General features: G+C 39.7%; 1 protein-coding gene across 1 annotated transcript in view; it reads left to right on the forward strand.

Moving 5' to 3' along the window:
* The first annotated feature begins 770 nt into the window (after positions 1 to 770).
* Positions 771 to 21,521, forward strand: part of crb1 (crumbs cell polarity complex component 1) — a 97,158-nt gene continuing 76,407 nt past the window's right edge. Inside the window, exons 1-5 of the mRNA XM_041208748.1 lie at positions 771 to 846; positions 2,027 to 2,611; positions 11,150 to 11,345; positions 14,232 to 14,371; positions 18,565 to 18,747. Coding sequence (XP_041064682.1) covers positions 771 to 846; positions 2,027 to 2,611; positions 11,150 to 11,345; positions 14,232 to 14,371; positions 18,565 to 18,747 — 1,180 coding nt within the window. The remainder of the gene's footprint in view (positions 847 to 2,026; positions 2,612 to 11,149; positions 11,346 to 14,231; positions 14,372 to 18,564; positions 18,748 to 21,521) is intronic.

A 21,521-nucleotide genomic window follows, 5' to 3' on the forward strand; every position in this document is an offset into this window, starting at 1 on the left:
GATGGAGACTGACTTCCCAAAGCACTTTATAGTCAATGAGGTATTTTTAAAATAGTCACTATTTTTTTTTTTGGCAGATCTGACAGCTCATTTCAGCACAGCAAGAGCTTGCAGACAACAATTTTATTGCTTTGGCAGACTTGGTTAAAGGAATATGGCAACATATGAACAGGGATAGGTCATTCAGCCCCTTGAGTCTGCTCAGCCATGTAGTTAGATAATGGCTGATCGGTACCTCAATTCTTTTGAATAAAATACCACCTTTGTTCTGTATCCCTCTTAAGAGAGAGAATGATGTGAAATGCAGAGGACTTAATGACAAAAATAGAGGAAGCAATTAAAAGACACAGTTAGTATAAAAAGTGGTTGTTTCCTGTTACTGTATAGAAAGTGGAAAAATTCTCTATGCATTTAAGGAGCATAGGAACAAGAGTGAGCCATTCAGCTCCTTGAGTTTGTCCCACTATTACATTTGATCACTGCTGAGCTGTATCTCAAGTTTGCCTGCCTTTAATCTACATCCTTTATCTATATTATATTTGCTTAATCAATCTGATTGAAGAATTGTTAATGAGCAGTGAAGTCTAAATCAGGAACTGTCAGGTAGAATATTTCATTTTATGTTAAATCAGGTACAGGAAGAGAAATAGAGACATGGAAAGAAAAAATATACTATCAGAAAAAAGAGAAACAAAAGAAAAATTTTAAAAAATATTTTAATATTTTCTAGTTTAAAATTAATAATTAAGAATCTGAAGGAATGAGACTCCATGATTGTAAAAGTTAATCTTCAGCACTTGAGAGTTTGGAGGGCAGTCATTAAGATTTATCACACCATTAAAAAAGGTAAGCATACTGGAATGCACAAGCCCTATTTTTTTCTGGTGAGTTTAATTTGTAACTATGAGGTAAGCGGAACAACTTTACCCAGTTTGCAGTACGTCAATGTGCGAGATGCCATTTTTGCACAGTTTCTGGAGGAGCAGGGCATCTCTGACAGCAGCTTACTGCCTAGTGCATTTAATTCTCCATGTGTAGTCACCAGAAGTTGCTTTACAATGTTCATAAAAAAAGGCTAACACTGCAGGCATCGCCATTATTTTTATCAGAAAATCTGGCCAAATGTTTTTACCGCTCGAACTTTCTGCTTCACCTAATCTATGTGAGAATTAAAAGTTTCCATTACAGCAACATTTGGAATAGCTTCAACGAGTCTGGCTGGATTGGACACCCAGGGCATTGGGTGGACACTGGCCTTACAGTCCACTCAATATTGCTTTTCAAGAGTGAAATACGGTGGATTGTAAACCCAACATTGCACTCAAACCCATCCAGTTCCTAATGGTTGGGTTAGGTTAAAATTACTTCCATTGCTCCCGCTAGATGGGTTACTTGATTTCCCACGATTCAGTGAGTAATTAATCCCCTGCTTTTCTTCAGAAAGTTCCATGGGATATTTTGTATTTACCCTGAGGGAAACAGGGCTTCAACAAAAAAAACAGAAAACAGCGCCTCCAACTTTGCAGCACTCCCGGTACTGTTGAAGTGTCTTCCGACATTATGTGATGTCTTTCTGACTCAGAGTCAATAATAGTAGTCAGGTGCAACACTCCAGTCATATAAAATGTCACATCAATCAATTTAGATCACACAAGTTTTGTTACTAGTAAATACAAAATGGGGCTTGGCCTAAATAGCCAAGTGGTTATGGTACTAGGTTTGTAACCCCAAGATCAAGAGTTCAAATCTCACAATGGCAAACTATGAAACAATGTAATTTCATCTGGAAACAGATGGAAACATGTTTGTACTTGAAAGAGTTACAAATAGTTAAATACAAAATGGCACCAGAGGGTCATGGATGAAGCAACTTTTTAAAATAGTTTAAATTGCAAAAACAAGCATCATTTAAATGAACTTTAAAAATTCTGATCACTGTTGAAAACCACTGACTTGCTTGCTTTGTCGTAACCTTGTGTCATATTTTTGGAGTCTGACTTTGTCTTTTTCTTGTTACCTTCTTTAGGTTCATATTGTGCTGCAAATCTGAACAAGTGCCTCTCCAGCCCCTGCAAAAACAATGCAACCTGTGAGCAACATTCTGAAACTTATGTTTGCCATTGTCCAGAGACACCAGCGGCATATACAGGGAAGAATTGCGAGGAACTGTATGATGTGTGCGCTTCATATCCCTGTCTGCACAATGCAACATGCAACAGTGTTTTAGGCACAGCCAACTTCTCTTGTGACTGCCCTCCTGGTCACACTGGCACCAGTTGTGAAATTTACTTCGACAAATGTGCCAACATCTCCTGCATGAATGGTGCCACATGTTTAGATGATGCTGCTGGCCCCAGCTGTGTTTGCCCGCCAGGTTACACAGGTGCCAACTGTGAAACCAATGTGAATGAATGCGCATCGAATCCATGTGAAAATGGAGCTGTGTGCAAAGATAAGGTGGATGGGTTTTCATGTTTCTGTGTACCTGGGTATCAGGGCAGACGATGCGAGATTGAAGTAGATGAATGTGCGTCAGAACCCTGCAAGAATGAAGGTAGATGCATGAATGAAATTGACAAGTATATCTGTGCCTGCCCACCTGGTCTGACAGGTAAGAAGTACTTTCCAGGCAGTCTGACTATCGGTTGGTAAGCTTTCTCCAAGGAATTCTGCAATTATCAGTCCAAAAGTTCAAATCAGAAACAAAAACGTTCATTTTCTGTTCTTGCTTTTAAGTTGGAGATTTTGTTTTCTACTCTGCAAGAAGATTGTAGAATGATACAGCAGAGAAAGGGACCATTCGGCCCAACATGCCAGCGCTGGCTCTTTGAAAGAGCTATCAAGTTAGTCCCATTCCCTGCTCCTCCTTCATAGTCCTGCCAATTTTGCTCTCTTAAGTATATACCCAATTACCTTTTCAAAGTTACTATTGAATCTGCTTCTGCCATCCTTTGAGACAGTGCATTCCAGATCATATTCCAGATCATATTCCAGATACAGCACAGCATCTATAAATCGATTATTAAACCATATATTATATATATAAAATTATAGAAGTCAGTACATTTATTCCAGAAATACTGCCTTTTATTGGTTAATATTTTTAACTGTTCTGGGAGTCATTTTTTTTAATGAAGAATGCCAAGTCCTGAAAGAAAATATAGTTACAAATTGTGCAAGTTAATTACTGGCTCTGTTTTGAACTCTTTTTGATCCAGAACATTGATGGCATCTCTTGCACAATTCAAATTGGCAGCTAGGCAGAATGATGGACAGAGCCTGTCATTCTGCTTTTCACATTTTAGGAACAAGAGGCCTAAAATACGTAGTTAGAAATTTAACGGCAGAAATAAATTTTTTAAATGATTATAATAGATCTCCAGAAATAATAGAATAATCGATCTGCAGAAACCACACTGCTTTGACAGTTAAACTCACCCAGTAACTCACGATGGCCATATACTGCTCTTGATCGTTCCAGCAACAAACATCATTACTTTTGTGCTATTTTTCATGTTGTCAGCCATCCAGCACTCTTGGTGAGGAGCAACTTTCAAAAGAGGCACAAGTCAGAGAATTGTAGACAAAGAAAAACTGTTCCATTAGCTGAAGGCACAAGGACTAGAGGACACAGATTTAAGGTTTTGGGCAAGAGATGAGTTTTTTTTTACATAGTCAGTGTTCATGAGCTGGAACTTGCTGCTTACGAGAGTGATGGAAGGGGAGACAATCAATGATTTCAAAAGAAAATTGGATCACCACTTGAGGGAAATAAACATATTTGAAAATAAACATGCATGCAGGGCTATGGGGATAGAGCAGGGGAGTGGAACTGACTACATTGCTAGCTAGCATACCTGACTAGCTGGCATAAGCTCAGTGGGCCCAAATGGCCTCCTTTTTCCACAATGGCTCTATAACTTGAATTTTGGCGACAATCTTGCAGGCCTACTCGTGTCCCTAGTTTCATAGGCCAGAATTTTTCCGCCGGTGAGTTGGGGGCGGATCCCGCTCGCCGACGCAAAAATGACGCTGGATAAGGTCGGGGAAACCCCGGACGTCATCCTGCCCCATTTAGATATCCAGGAAGGCGGGGATACAGCACGATCAACTGTCCGCCCGCCGACCTGTCAATGGCCAATTGAGGCCATTGACAGGATAATTAAGCCAATTAAAGGACCTGCCCATCCAACCTTAAGGCTGGCGGGCAGGCCAGGAGTCCCAATGGGCTTCTGACAAAACATGAAACCTCATCAACCGGCGAGATGAGGTTTCATGTCTGTTTAAAAAATCTTTAATAAAGTTTTTGTCATATTTATTAACATGTCCCACCTTGTGTGACATTGTCACATGAGGAGGACATGTTAATAATTTTTTCATTATTCTATTTTTGAGGTTTATAAAACTTTCAGCGCTCTCTCTGAGACAGCACTTAGCCTCAGGGAGATGTGCGCTCTCTCACGTGCATGCACAGAAGAATGCACTTCGATAGTTGGGGAATCCCTTCCCCCCCCACCCCGCACAGGCGGGGCCCGCTTCGGCGGCGGTAATCAGCTGCCTGCCCACCACCGAGCCAGTTGGGACCACCCGCCCGTCCATCAAGGGCAAAATTCTGCCCATAATTTCTGCGCTGAGATCACTGGGATTATTTTCCCTGGAACAGAGGAGATTGAGGGGGGAACATGATTGAGGTGTACAAAATTATGAGGGGCATAGACAGCGTAGACAGGAAGGAACTCTTCCTCTTGGTAGAGGGATCAATAACCAGGGGGCACAGATTGAAGGTAAGGGGCAGGAGATTTAGAGGGGATGTGAGGAAGAATTTTTTCGCCCAGAGGGTGGTGGGAATCTGGAACTCACTGTCTGAAAGGGTGGTAGAGGCAGATACCCTCATAACATTTAAGAAGTATTTGGACGTGCACTTGCAATGCCATGGCATACAGGGCTATGGGCCTAGTGCTGGAAAATGAGATTAGAATAGTTAGGTACTTGTTTGACTGGCGTGGACTCGATGGGCCGAAGGGTCTTTTTCTGTGCTGTAGGCCTCTATGACTCTATCAAAGGATCACTTCATTTATCCAGTACTGTCTTAGCAATAAATATTATGAAGTTAAGAGAATATCCAGGAAGAATTAATTAGGATCTACAAACATATTAAAATAGAACATTGTTCTATTTTAAAAATTGCTATATAAATGCAAGTTGTCGTAGATATGTATAATTTGGCCAGTTGGAATTCTGGCACTTTACAATCACTGAAAACATATCATACAAAATGGTTTGTCTTGCCCATAAAATGCAGGATATATCCAGCCTGGCCAATTACTGCCCTATCAGGCTACTCTTGGTCATCAGCAAAGTGACGGAAGGGGTCGTTGACAGTGCTATCAAGTGGCACTTATTCAGCAATAACCTGCTCACTGATACTCAGTCTGGGTCCATTAAGGCCACTTGGCTCCTGACCTCATTACAGCCTGGGTTCAAACATGTAAAAAGAGATCAACCCAACAGGAGACGTGAGGGTGACTGCCCTTGACATCAAGGCAGCATTTGGCTGAGTATAGCACCAAGGATCACTAGCAAAACTGGAGTCTGTGGGAATCAGGGGGAAAGCTCTCCACTGATTGGAGTCATACCATGCATAAAGGAAGATGAAGTAAAAACATAAAATACTAGAAAAACTCAACAGGTTTGACAGCATCTGTGGAGAGAGAAACAGAGTTTTGATCAGAGAAGAAGAGTCATACGGACTTGAAACATTAACTCTGTTTCTCTCTCCACAGATGCTGCCAGACCTGCTGAGTTTTTCCAGAATTTTATGTTTTTATTTCAGATTTCCAGCATCCACAGTATTTTGCTTTCGGAAAGGAAGATGACTTTGGTTGTTGGAGGTCAATCATCTCAGTCCCAAGACATCGCTTAGGAGTTCCTCAGGGTAGTGTCCTCAGCCCAACCATCTTCAGCTGCTTCATTAAGTACCTTCCCTTCATCATAAGGTCATAAGCGGGGATATTTGCTAATGATTGCACAGTGTTCAGTACTATTCATGGCTCCTCACACATTAAAGTCCATGTCCAAATGCAACAAGACCTGGACAACATTCAGCTTGGGCTGATAAGAGGCAATTGATATTCACACTACACAACTTGCAGGCAATAACCATCACCAATAAGCAAGGATCTAACCATCTCCTCTTGATTTCAATGGCATTACCATCAGTAAATTCCCCCACTTCAACATCCTTGGGGTTACCATTGACCAGAAACTGAACTGGACTAGCCGTATAAGAGCAAGTCAGAGACTGGGAATTCTGCAGCGAGTAACTCACCTCCTGACTCCCAAAAGCCTGTTCACCATCTCCAAGGCACAAGTCACAAGTTTGATGGAATACTGTCCACTTGCCTGGATGAGTGTAGTTCCAATAACACTCAAGAAGTTCAACAGCATTCAGGACGAAGCAGCCACTTGATTGACCACTTTCCACTACTTTCAGCATTCATACTTTCTACCACTGACATACAGTGCAGTAGTGTGTACTGTCTAAAAGATGCACTGCAGCAACTCACCAAGGCTCCTTCGACAGAACCTTCCAAATGCACATCCTCTACTACTTAGGAGGGTAGCATGCACATGGGAAGACCACCACCTACAAGTTTACCCCCAAGTCACACATCTTAACTTGGAACCTATTGCAGTTCCTTCCATGCAATCAAGGCATTCCAGAGGGAATTGGATTTTTATCAGAAAAGAATGTGCAGGACAATGGGAGAAGGTGGGGGAGGGACACTAATTAAATTGCCCCCAAGGAGAGCTGGCGCAGAGACAATGGCCGAATGACTTCCTTCTGCGCTGTAACAATTCTTGATTCTTTGATGTGCTGTAGCTACACAGACACCGTCTGTTTGTCGCACTGCACGGTCCCTTTAAGACAGATATATTAAAGGGACACTACTTGTGTGCAGCCTGTTTGTTCACAGTAAATTCTGGATTGCAGCTGCATACTCATGCATCCCAAAGGAAATGTTGGTGTCCACCTTCGATGGGAGGGCTGGCAAAGTGGACATCATCATTCTTGTCCCCATGTGCAGCTTGCTGATTTATGTGGGATGCTTGACCACAACTAACCTCAGCTCACCATTTCGCTATCTTCTGGCCCCTCTGACTTGATACAGGAGACACATGACTGACCTCTCACTGGCAGCTGCCAAGCAGTTTGCTACAGGGCCGATGGGAGAAAGTGTGATTTGAATCCAAACTATCGGGGGAGTCAGTTGTGGTAGATACATCCCATTCCTCAGATGGGCAAGGCATAAGCCCTAGGCTGTCCGCAATTTGGAAAAGAACTTAATTAGTCAAAGTGCGGTGAACAATGGTTAATGAACATGACGGGCACCTTGCCTCTTACCTCCAGGAGGTAAGATTCCACCTCCTGCAGAGTCCACCTCCTTTTGCTCAGACCTTATCATAGTGACCCTTGAACATGGATGTGAGGGGGCAAGCCTGTTACTGTTTGCTGTTTAATTATTATTATTGTTTTTTTTGGCTGCTGTATTTAATCAGTCTTAGTCGGAAGTTAGTTGTAACTGTGAAATTTTTTATGAACGTCAACTCTATTAGTGTTACAAACTGTTTCCAAAGTGGAAAATTATTAACTCCATTTTTATTTAAAGCTTTGCATTTACTCCTCCCAGTATAATTTACACAAAATAACATTTGGTCCGACTTCATCATTTACAATTTATTATGATTGGATTTACAACACCAACTACTAGTAAACTACCTTTGGAATCCTGAGATCACTTAACATTTTCTATATATAATGGATATATTTGTTAACTGTGAAATATAGCTTTCCCTTTTTTGGCCTGCTTTATAACTCCACTGTGGTTACACATAAGCATACATAAGGTACAAATTACACTCATGAAACACTGAAAACTGTGTTTATTAAAGGTTATTTTCCTTTATAAAGCAGAAAATTAATGTACAATCTATTTGGATTATAAACAAAGCAATTGTGTATTGATCAACATTTGTCTCACTGTGGTGGCATGGGGTAGGGTTGGGGGGTGAAGAGGGGGAAGAGATGCCAAGCGGGTAGACTCAATAAAATTTATGGAAAAAAATTAATGAGCCCTAACAATTTATGGACTGCAGCGGTTCAAGAAGGTGGCTCACCACCACCTTCTCAAGGGCAATTAGGGAGGAGCAACAAATGCTGACTAGCCTGTGATGCCCACATTCTGTGAAAGAATACATTTTGAAAAAATACTTCAGTAAGGCCTGTCCAGGCTCCAAAAAAATCAAGTGGAATGTCTAATTGGACAAAGTTGAAAAAGAGAAGGTAATATGGGGATTAAAGCAAACCAGATGCATCTGGATCAAAGCCTCAGAGTACGCCTGGTGTCTATTGGACATGGTTATTTCCAGGAAGCCATGACTGACTTTTTCCCCCTTGTATTGTAACAGTGTTAAACAAGCACAAGAATAAATTGCAGCTATTACCACAGTTGTACCTAATCTATCAACGAGTGTTGATGGATAGAAACATGAAAACGAAGGATCTTTTCATTTAGACTTGTTTGATGTAAATTATTTGCTAAGCCATTTTTTAAACATTAAATTTCCTATTTTACTGTTGCTATGCCCACTAAAGACATGTCATACTCCTAACTTTAAATATAAACTCTGTTCATATAGCTGTTTCTGGAACTGTCTTTTATTTAAAATGGACACTGATGAACTGTTCAGGTGGCCACCAAGGGTTAGGTGACCTTTGCAACTTCAACAGACTATCTGAAGCTTCTGGAAAGTTCCTAATTAAATCACCCTGGGTGGGGACCTCCCCACCACCCCTTTACTGGACCTGCTCAAGCAGCATAGCTCTATGAAGATCACATTGTCTTTCCAAGACAATGGGACCTGTTTTGGACTAAAAAGTGTCATCCTGCACATCCTGAAACCGTCCAGATCGGTATGCCGGTTTGAATGGGTCTTTTCGGAAATAAAGACAGTAATGGACTTAAGCCTCCGGCGGGATGTCTGAAAACAATAGCCCAAGATGTGGCCAAGCAAAGTAAGGCCATCACCATACTTGGAAGGGAGCTGTAAGCAGTCAAATAATGAGGCATCCATGTTTTTCAGCTGCCCCTTTTTATTCAAACTGGCAGTCTGCAGAGAACACTGAAAACAGCAAGGCACAGCAGCTGCAGAAATAGGGCAGCGTCACCTTTGCCTTTAAGCACAAGAGACTGTAAAATCTTAAAAGCCTCCCAGCCTGATTCCTTTCTCTCAAAGGTCCACCAGTACAGAACTTAACCTCCTGGTAAGGTAGCCACAAGGAACCGACTTCATGATCTGCTGAAGATCCACCACTTCAAGGAGGTCCTGCGATAATCCTGATCTCAGATTCCAGTTATTTGAACCCAACTAAACTATAACTCAGAGTGGAAAAGACTCTTTTCTTTACCAGGTTCACAATGACGATTCTCCTATATCAAGCCAGACATGCCACTATGATCTATTCTTTTGTTTACCATTTGTAAAAGAGCACTGTTTTTTTTAACGGTATCTTTTTCGAATGTTAGTGTGTGAGTGAGTGATGTCTTGATTGGACTTTTGGGGTGATCATGAAAATGAATAACCTTCTTTATTTCACCCACAAAAGTCTGCTTTTATTTTTAATTGACCACAGGCTAAAAGGGCTTAGAAACACACACACCTACTTTTCCAAAAAAACCACATTAATTACAGTGTCATGAAACTATTAATGTATATAATATTATTGGAAAATATTTTTCTTTTAAAATAGAGGTTTAGCCTGTGGTTGTGTCTTAATTGGATTAAAACCATCTAGTCTGGGTGCTTTGATGTGTACTAGTTTTGAGATGTAAACAGAGAGGTAGAGTGCATTTGCATTTTTTGAATAATGCATTCAAGAAGCGGGGTGAAAACTACCACCTAGCTAGCAGATACCAAGCAATATGTTTATATTACTAATAAAATTGGTACTATGAAAGGGGTTTTATTGTTAGAAAAGGCTGGTGATACAATGAGAATTTATGTTCAATGGGCTGTGCTAAGTATAACAAGACAACTGTTTTGTGTGTGTAGAGCAGAAGCAATGTGAGATCAAAAGCAGCTGTAAGCCTCCAATTGTCTCCACAGGAACCAAAGTGAAAAGAACCTCATTTTGAATTTGTAAGGTGAAAATGCTTTGCCTGGTGCCTGGTTAAGCCTATGAGTTGCTGTTGCCTTAATGGAGATTAGTTTGGGAATTTGTTAAAAGTTATGATCGTAGTAAATTATAGTCATATGTATATATTTAACTTGTGTAAATTAATAAAATGTTTCATTTAGCTTAATATAAAACCTCTTGAGAACTGGTGGTATGATTCCTGAATTTAGAGTTGCATCTCAAACATAAAACTTAAAATTATAGGTTATGACAGTTGTTTAAAGTTTCCCTCTGGGATTTAAAAAAAACTCAGTTTTACCAACTGCTCAGTCATAACAATGGCAGGAAGGGAAGGGAATTGGGGTTTCAGTTTATCCCTTCTCCCCCGCCCAAAACATTGTTATTTATATTGCTTAAATCATTTTTTGTGTGCAAAAAACAGAAATAGATGATATTATCTTAATATGGTGCTGCTATTTTTCTGTGTCTATCATCCCAGTATCTCACATTCTATCCTCACAATCTTCTTCAACATTGCATCAGCTTATTGGGAGTAATTTTCACTTTGGACAGGAACCTAAAATGGGTGATATTGGATCAGCCTCTCGTTATGCACCTCTCTTGATCTTAATTTCCATTGATTTCCTGTTGCCATATTTCATGGATTGTATTCTCAGTGAAAACAGCCAATAGCACAGATCATTACACCTGCTAAAAGGCACACATGATTGATGGAAGAATTATTTCTTCCATTTCCCTGCAGTTTTCCTTCCCTTTTTAGACAATTGGGAAAAACTCAGCAAATGTGAATCCCAAGTGGGATTCAAACCATATCTCCAGGGTGATCTATTAATCTTGTACTTCCAGATCACTGGCAAGTATTAACCCAAGTTAAAATAAGAGACGATGTTTAATTGTTGAAATTTCTTTATGTCGTGCCAATGGATCAATTTATTGGATTATATGTTGTAGGAACTAATTGTGAACAAGAAATCAATGAATGCTTGTCACAGCCATGCCTGAATGGTGCAACCTGCCAGGACCACTTTGCCAGCTACTCATGCACATGTGTATCCGGGTTCAAAGGCACCAACTGCGAAATAAACCTCGATGAATGTACTAGTCAGCCATGCCAGAATGGAGGGCAATGTATAGACAAAGTAAATGGGTAAGTTGTATCATAAAGGCAACATTAAGTAAACATTGGCCCAGATTTTGCAGTCAGTAGCCAACAAAGGACACCAGCTGTTCAAAACACTTACACTCTCCCACAGACCTTCCATGGACTTTTGCAATGGAATTTGCAATATGTCAAAATGCAAAACAGCGAGCTGCCCTCTCAAGAGGATCTGGGGCCTGTTGTGAACAGGGCAAACAACTGTACATCTCCTTAACCAGTTTGAAGAATCCTAACTAAGGCATGCTTAGTCTAAACCAGCTAGTGTAAGGTAGTACAGTTAATTCTACGTAAAATTATACATAGAAAGCAAACTAAAGAAAGAGAAAGAAAGATGGGATTTATAGAGGAAAGGAAGTGAAAGACAGAAATAAATAAAAAGTTGCCAAGTTCAATGGGTATCTATCACATAGGTACCCCAACTTCACAGGCTCCATGTGTTTCAATGTCAAGCCTCCTGGCAAGATGCTGGTATAGCAAAACTTCTGGATGAGCAGGGCAACTCCAACAGCAACTTCATGATTTCTGGGCTTAACAGCACATGTGGCTCCTGGAAGTTGCTGTCTGATTTATATTTTAATAACAGTAAGCACTGATATGAACACATGACTGTATGAATTAGAAGCAGGAGTAGGCCATTTGGCCCCTTGAGCCTGTTCTGTTATTTACTAAAATCATGGCTGATCTGATTGTGGCCTCAACTCCACATTCTGTCAACCCCGATAACCTTTGACTCCCTTGTTAGACAAGAATCTGTCAACCACAGCTTTAAAATAATTCGATGATCCTGTTTCCACTGCTATCCATGGAAGAGAGTTCCAAAGATTCATGACCCTCTGAGAAAAAAAAAAAATTTTCTCATCTCCATCTTAAATGGGAGACCCTTTATTTTTAAACTGAGCCCCCTAGTTCTAGTCTCTCCCACAAGGGGAAACATACTTTCAGCATCCACCCTGTCAAGTCCCCTCAGGATTACATATGTTTCAATAAGATAATCTCTCAATCATCTAGACCCCAGTGGATACAGGCCCAGCCTGCCCAACCTTTCCTCATAACGTAACCCCCACCCCAGGTATCAGTCGAGTGAATTCTCTCTGAACTATTTTTCGCACATATATATCCTTTCTCAAATAAGGAGACCAAAACTGTACACGGTATTCCAGATGTGGTCTTACCAACATCCTGCACAATTGTAACAAAACACTCCTACTTTCATATTCCATTCCCCTGGCAATAAACAACAACATTCCATTTGCCTTCCTAATCACCTCCTGTACCTGCATACTAACGTTTCCTGATTCATGCACCAGGACACCCAGATCCCTCTGTACCTCAGAGCTCTGCAATCTATCTCCAATTAGATAAAATGCTGCTTTTCTATTCTTCCTGCCAAAGTGGACAAATTCACATTTTCCCACCTTATACTCAATCTGCCAAATTTTTGCCAACTCACTTAACTTATCAATGTCCCTTTGCAGACTCCTTATGTCCTCTTCACAACTTACTTTCCTACTAACCTTTGTGTCATCAAAGTGCCACAGGGATCAGCGTTGGGGCCACAACTATTTACAATTTATATCAATGACTTGGGTGAAGGGACCGAATGTATGATTGCTACATTTGCTGATATTCTCACTGTTGGTTTTACTGCAAAACCTGGGCTATGATTATTAATTACACAGAATACCAGTCAAAACTAACAAATAAATCCAAAACTTCTGAACTATTGTGGTCATCTTGTACTTGTAAATTGCAATAATTTAAGAAAATAAAATGATCTTTAGCCAAAAGTTTGGATGTTTGATGTATGTTTTGGAATATAGTCTTTTATAAAAATAAATAGCAACTATCTTACAAATCTTGAAGTACTGTGAAGAAACTATAATGCCGACTGTCACTTTGGAGTCACACCAAAAGTGTACGCAAAAGGTCTTGGTTCTTTGAGGATCATTTGAGAAGATTTTTTAAGATAAACAGTTGCAAGCATGAACTCAAAGTGTCAAGCATTTAACGTTTAACTTATGCTTTTCATGTGGCAAGAAGAAAGTATTTGGTAAACTGCTTTTTATGTTGGGGACAAATGAAAGCCATTCATCAGAATGTTCACAACACCAACTGCAGGTGACACAGCAATGGCTTCATTTGATTTATATTGTTGCATCACAGGCATGCAGCCAGATGGCAAACACTGTCTCCGTGATGATAGTGGCCCTTTGTGATGCTGTACATTTGTCCCCTTTCAAAAGGTGTCTGTCTAATGCGATAAGCTCCTGAAAGAGACCAGAGCATGAAAGGGTTGACTGTCAGTCAGAGCCTCAGAACCTCAGTTTAGCATGAGCAGAGAGCAAAGAATAATCATAGTCAATAAATGATCATTTCTGGTTACCTTGTGGCTGTCTCTAAGTTATCATTAAATACAAAACTTGCTTTAAAAATTACCCATCTTATCTCAGATTAACTATTAGTGCATTGAGTGACTAAGGATATGGAATTACAGTAATCCACTTTCTGACTTTCTTACATCTTTTTATTTTTCTGTTGAACTTTTATTCCTTTCAATGTGGAATCAAGTTATGTATTGCTTAATTTGATAGAGCAGGTGTAATTCCACAAGACAATTTGTTATATGAGTAGTGGAAAAGGGGTTGATGTCAGTATCTGGTTATGGAATTTCAATGGGTTTTAAATCAAAACTGAGAAGAATTGACTGAAGAATTAATGAGAAACTATTTAAAATGTTGCAGTCTTGTTCGTGCATTTATTAAAGAAACATAAAAATAATAACTTAATTCTGCGAATAATTCTGGCCTGGTCACTTTAAGCTCTGTCCCCGGTGAGTACTGATTCTTTGCAACAATTTTTATTTTATTATTGCAGGTATAGCTGTGACTGTTCAAACAGCCGATTCATGGGTCAACACTGTGATATCTACGTCCCAGCTTGCCTTTCATATCCATGCCTGAACAGCGCCACCTGCCAGGACAATATTGGAAATTACATTTGCCACTGTTGGCCAGGTTGTATTTTTATATGTGAAACCTCTGATGTTGTGATTAAAAGTATCAGCACCATTTTATTTAAAATGGAAACACTTGTGACATATATATTATAAATTTATATGTATAAAAAAAAGATGATTTGCGGAAATTAAAGCTTTATATTTTTGCATGCTGTGGCACAGTCATCTGTTCTGGGGAAGAGAGAGAGAGAGGAAATATGTTGAGGCAAGTAAAGGAGATGGGATTGCCTGGAAGAAGGGGAAGAGGAAAGCCAGACGGAAAAATGCGGTGGCGAAAGACTTAAAACGCTGCGTGATTGGAAGAGGAATGGGTGACTGATAGGAAGAGATGGAGAAGAGTGATCAACCAGCATTGTGATGACTCCAAGTAAAATAGGAGAAGCCAAAAGATGATGATGATGATGATATTTTTGCAATTTCTGAAAATCTATTACAATGCTCTGGTTTATCCTTGGATGACCAATATCTGTGCTGATTTACAAATAGTGTGAGAGTTCTGTTTCACTTATCCAGACCAGGTTGTTGCAATCACACACATGACTCTCCATGAGTAAACCCATGGGAAGCTCCATGTATCCATTTGTATATGCGCTATGCTGTCAGAGAGAATTGGCTAGTTCAGTGTACTTGGTCTATACAAAGGAACTGCTCCCACAGTGGTTTAACCAGCCACATAGACTGGGACAGTTTGATCCCAGGTGTGTGCTGAACTGACTGCCGGGTGGAGGTCACAGAATGACAGAGTCTTTGCAGTGCAGAAGGAGGCCATTCAGCCCATCTGTCCTGCACTGGCTCTCTGAAAGAGCATTCTACCTAGCCTCACCCCCCTGCCTTATCAACTTCTTTATTTTCAGATAGCAATCCAATTCCCTGTTGAATACCTCGATCAAACCTGCCTCCACCACCCTTTCAGGAAGTTCATTCCAGACTGCAACCATCCTCTGGGTGAAAACATTTTTCTTCATATAATTTTATTCCTTTTGCCAATTATTTTGAATGTGTTTCCTCTAATTCTTGATGCTCACTTGAGTGGGAACTATTTACCCTGTCCATACCCCTCAGGATCTTCAATATCTCTATCAAATCTCCTCTCAGCCTTCTTTTCTCCAAGGAAAATAGTCCCAACCTCTCCAATTTATCCTCATTGCTATAGTTCTTTATCCCTGGAATCATTCTTGTAAATCTCCTCTGTACGCTCTCAATGCCTTCACATCCTTCCTCAATTATGGCACCCAGAACTAAATGCAGTACTCCAGATGAGGCCTAACTAATGTGTTATACAGGTTCAATATGACCTCCTTACTCTTGTACTCAATGCCCCTATTAATAAAGTCTAAGATATTATGTGGTTTATTATCTGCTCTATCAATATGCCCTGCCATCTTCAATGACCTATTGTTATGATCTTCAGCTGAGGTTACCACTGGACAAGCCTGATCTCAGGGTGGAACTCAGCTTGATAGATACTAACTTTTATTTTGGTTTCTTTAGACACATGGAGAGGGGCTACTGAACAGAGTAACTGGAGTCAGCCAATGAACTTTTAACAAAAGCATAAAACATTTATTAAACAAGAAATGTTGAACTATATTACAATACTCTCTCACCCACAACTATACCTTTTACAGATATATACAGATTTGTAAGGATAACACAAGTTACAAGCTCTTATATTCTAATGATCACAGTAAGTACACAGTCCATGTAAACCAATAGGCATCCTGTGGTTAGACACACCACACTCTGAAACCAAGTGATAGATGTCACCTCAATCAGATGCTATGGATCTCTAATCAACTCCCCGCAGACGCTTGTCACATCATGAGCCAACTGGTCTCACTGAACTCTGTCTTTCATATGAGAGTTTCCAATCTCCAAGAATTCACTTTGGAATCTTCTCCTAAACCGACACTTTCTCTCAGACGCCTTCTGCAAGGGTTCCCCTCCAAGGTTTTGACCTCTCCTTCCGATGCTCCTATCCCCTGGATCACCACATGCATTCAAGCTTTCTTCCATTCACTTTTTCTCACTGACTCAGCTGTCAACAGTACACCACTGCTTCACATGTCCATAGCAAAGAATCTCTTTGGACCTTCTGGCCTTTTGCAAGGTATTCTCACTTTAAATCTGCTTTCCACAGCTTTGTCTCTTTACATCTGAAGCTTGGAACCTTTCTCCCTGCCCCTCATTCTTAACTTCATTAACAGGACCTTTTCCAGGTTCCTGTCCTTCCTTTGACTAAAAGGTCTGCTTGCGACTTTCCCCTGTTTTGTCTCACTCCTTTGGCCTTGGGATCTTTTGGTTCTTTTGGGAAATCTGCTCTCGTTCTGCAGTTCCCTTTCCCAGTGTTCAGTCTCTCCAGAGTCCCGGCTGAAAACTGAACTCAAAACTGCTGTTTCTTTAATATTTCTGTGTGTGTCTGTGGGAGGGACCTGCCTCTCTGGACCCTGTTGCTAGCTAACAGCACTGTTTTTTTCTACTCCTGTGTTTGCTGAACTTCTCTTTAGGAGTTGTAAAACTCATTAGAAATGCAGGCTACTTTTAAAGTGAAATTAAAACTCAACTTGACATACAGATACAGAAATACAAATCAAACTTAAACATTAAAGCTAAATCTCATTCCTAACACCCACAAGTACAAATATAACTTAATTAAACTATCTCTATTTCCTATTATGTACATATGCACTGACGTCCCTCTATTCCTGCACCTTCTTTAGAATTTCTCCCTTTAATTTATACTGTCTCACCAGGATGACATAATTACTTTCAATGGCGCTTGGTTGGAATTTAAATGTGCCTGAGAATTGGTATCAATGTGATAAACATGATATATGCAGCCTTGCTTTTTTTCAGCAGCTTTCTATAATCTCCATTTTATCATTGTACATTCAATTTCCACTACAATAATGTAAGTTTCGTAATTTGTCATTTAAATTAACCCAGAGTCCTGCACAATCCTACAAAACAAGCTGATGTATGGCAAAGTCTGTAGTCACCTTTACAACAATCTCAAAACAAAAAATAATGAGATAATTACATATGCATTTTGTTTGAAATGGATGAGTGGCAAAGGATCTTTCATGGTAAATTTAGAGCAGCGACACGTGACATACAGATTCTTAGGATACTGGGCTGCCTAGGAGGATTAAAGCTAAAATAAACATTTGTGGAAAAGCTGGAGTCTTTTAAGAAGCAGCATCACAATATTAGAAGTACTAATATTATCACTTTGAAGGGTTACCTGAATGCTGCAACAACGTTAAATAACAGGATCATTGTCTTGCTCCATCATCTTCACCACCATTAATATTTCACAGTTATAGTGGATGAGTGGTAACATGAGCTGTTGCACATCTCCAGCTGTAGGTGCTCCTTTTACATCAACTAATGAATTTGTCCTATTGAATATATCAGTGAGTGTGCTTGGCATCCTTCCCTGTTCTCAGAGACTGTCAAAGAACAGATGAGGCTGATCATTCACAAAGCAACATTTGACAAAATGATGCCTTTTGAGTTGAACTTCTCTTTTACTTCCCGGCCAGTACTACCATCACACTGTCAGGTGAGGTACAAACCACAGCAAATACGATGCTGCATCCATTTTATTAAAAAGTAAATCTCCCAAAAGATGTTTTTTCAACTTGAGACACAAAAAAGCAATTACTATGGACCAAAATGACCAGTGACAGCAGAACATAATCCTGGGCATTGCCGGTTTTTGCTCCAATTTGGTATGCAGCAGAGTGAACTATGTGACCAAGAGGTTCTGGTGAGATGGAGGGGGGTTGCGGAGGTGAAGAATTGAGGATTTTTCAGCACCACACAAAGATGAGAAGGAACATGCAGACACAAAAAAAGACAGGGACAACCAAAGGAAAGGGAGTTGTAAAAAAGAGAGCAAGATTGTAAACAGGAGATCAAGGGAATATGAATGAAAGAAAAAAAGGGCAGTAAGTAAGTAAGGATTGGAAGAAGAGGTAATCAAAATGAAAGATGATAAAGATAAGAGCAACCACAAAATGTCTTTCTCCGCTTCGTTTTTTATTTCTGAAATTAATGGTCAAGAATTCTAAAAAAGTTCAATATTTGTCTCCTCCCCTTAGGCTGTGTTTCACTCCTCACCCTGTGGTACTGATTAGTCTATCAATGGGAATATTATTATAACTATGAATTTTGTGATTTATGCAGGTTTCACGGGGACACACTGTGAAATCGATATCCATGAATGCTTCAGTAATCCTTGTCTACATGGAGGAGAGTGTGTTGAGCTCTCCTGGAAAAATATGTACGGAAACACATCAGAACTGCCTGCAGTGTTCAGCTACGAGCATGCTGCTGGCTACCTCTGTAAATGTCAGCACGGATTTACAGGTAGACTTACATTATATCATCAAATTGTACTTTTCACTTTATTCCCTGACAAAGAATTCTCACCTGTTGATTTTACATTGTACGGGAATCATGAGAGCTTCTTTATTCGCATATTAATTGCACGGTGCAATGATACTCATAATTTTACAAATTGCTCCTGCGGTAATCTGTCTCAGATGTAAAAATGAATGGACATACATACAGCTCTTAAATTTTGCAATGACCTATACAGCGAAAGGCAGGCACAAAATGTGACAACCATCCCTTCAATAGATGGCCCAATAGCAAACTTAACGCCTATAGCCAAAGAGAGACTAATCATATTGGCCTATCTTACATGCAAGCACAGTAATTCATTTGTTTGTCTACCTTATGATAATTAGCATTCAATTGTTGAGACATAAAGGTATATCAACGGTCAGGTTAGATTTACAGTAAAAATTTGCATTGAATTATTTACGTGGAAAATGATCCAAAAGTAGAAACCGGATATAGTTACAAATAAAATAGATATCCTTATGCTTACAGGAACTGTCCGGTGAAGTTGGATTAACTAAGCTGTTAGATCGTTAACTATCAGGAGCTCACTTTATCCATGTACATGAAGCTGACTCAGTGGCTTTAAATCAGTGCAATAAATGAAATAGACTCTAGAATAGAGTAAAGCCTTTTTTAGATTGCGTCCTGATCAACATGCCAATATTATGAGGAAACAGAACCCCATTTATCTCATTAAAAATAGCCAAAAGCATTTTTATCAGAGAAATATCAATCAAGAGCTCGTCTTTTCTCCAATGATCTTCCAGAGAAGCAGATTGCAGCACGTGGTGTAGGGGCAAGTCACTTACCCCCCAAATTGATAAAACCGTCAACACAGGCAGAGGAGCAACAAACTGATCCAAGACAAAACCACTCAAAATCTTTTATCTCGCATAGTAAGAATTAACCACTGTTTACTCCCAGATGACATGACTGATTGAAATACTTCAAATGCTGATAAAAAGTTATCAAATTAATCTCAACAGACATCACTAAACTGATTGGCTTCAGCCTCTATTAATGTAAATAAATATTTCAGACAGCTGGATCAATTATGGGATTCAGTTGCATAGGGTTTGCTATAGGGTTTGAACCTTTTTCAATGTTACCCAAAGGTGGATATTTTGAAGAGACTGTTCATTTGGGCTATTGATGTGACCTTAAATTCACACTTATATCAGATAATTACTTAAGAGTTACTAATCGACAGAGAATAAGCTGGAGAACACATGTCAGGCTGGCTGCTGCAGTTGACACTCAAAGCTGTTAAAATTTAATGTCTGTTGTAAGAATTTAGCTTTTAGAAGTGCTGCAGAAAGGGTCAGCTTTGATCCAATGTGATGGATCATCTGATGTATTTGATGACTGTAGTATACATGACAGCAATTACCAACTGTTTGATCTGGATTTTGCATTCTGTGGCAAAGCAACGAAATTTTTCGCTGATCTAAAAGAGCTGAACCTTCCAGAGAGCTCTATGGTGTAGATTTCCCCTTTACCAATGTCAGTTTGGTACCAAGCCAATGGTTTCTCAGGGCACCTCGCAGTGATGTCATCAAGCCAGACAAGCAGTCAGTCACACCGAAGAATTCCCAGAGACAACAAACCAGAAAGTTAAATACACTGATTATCCTTCACATGAATTTTATAGAGAGAAAAATAAAGGTTTGGGACATACACATTAGAAGCTAAAAGATCATAAAAACTATTCTTTAAATGTTTGTCATACATAAATTAACTATGATATTATCATAATGGAAAAATTTGACATTCCTCAAATATAAAATAGTTTTTCAGGGCTAGAGAGGTTGTTCAGCTAAAGTTATGAATTAGTACACTCTTAAAAACCCAGTTACACTTCATTAACAATCCACAATGTTTTTGGAGAATTTTAACAGTGATATTACAACTTAAAAAGGGGAGGTCCATGGCAGTTCAGTGGTTTCTAAAGACTGTCATCTGCAGGGAATTCAATAATGCGCTCTGGGGAGGTGCAGGGAATCACTGACATGAGCTTCTGGATTTCCACCTTTCATTGCCCATGTGTGGACAGCAGAAGTTATGGTCAATTTCACAGGGTTAGTTTCACCATCATTACAGCCACACAATCCAAGCCATTGCCTCCTAAGATTGCCCAATTACTCAAAGTAGTGCTTGGATTAATTTATGTGTGTGAAATAGCAATTGGCCATTGGTTATTGTTAATTATATGAAGAGGGTTCACAATCAGTTAGAAACAAATGATAGATTAAGCTGTTTAAAAGATAGTGTGCTTCCATTGTCAAATAATCTATAAGGAGCAAAAATTAAAATGTTAAAACAAATACAAATGGCATCACTTTGGTAGAATATTGGAAGCTTTCGTAGTCACAGCTGAGAGCACCATTCATTCTTAATTTAAACTTCAGTTAAACATATAATACCGTAAAATTTAGTGAAAGGTACTTTAAGTTGTGCTCTAATTCTAATGGAAAAACGTTACATAGAGCAACAATGAAATGTCGGGCTGCATTTTGTGGGCAACCCTTGGGCAGGAAAGCAGGTGGCTGGACCCTTAAACCAGGGCACTGTGCCATCAGCGGTGAAGCCCACCCTCTCCCCCTGTTTTACAAGCGTCTGGGAGAGGCATCAGGTGGGCCGCCCATCCATGGACCAATTGAAGCCCTTAAATGGTCAATTAATACCCATTTCAGGGCCTCATTCCTCCATCGCTCAAATTTAACGAGCAATTTAAA

This window comes from Carcharodon carcharias, chromosome 16 (genome assembly GCF_017639515.1).
Source record: "Carcharodon carcharias isolate sCarCar2 chromosome 16, sCarCar2.pri, whole genome shotgun sequence".
NCBI classification, from domain to species: Eukaryota; Metazoa; Chordata; class Chondrichthyes; order Lamniformes; family Lamnidae; genus Carcharodon; species Carcharodon carcharias.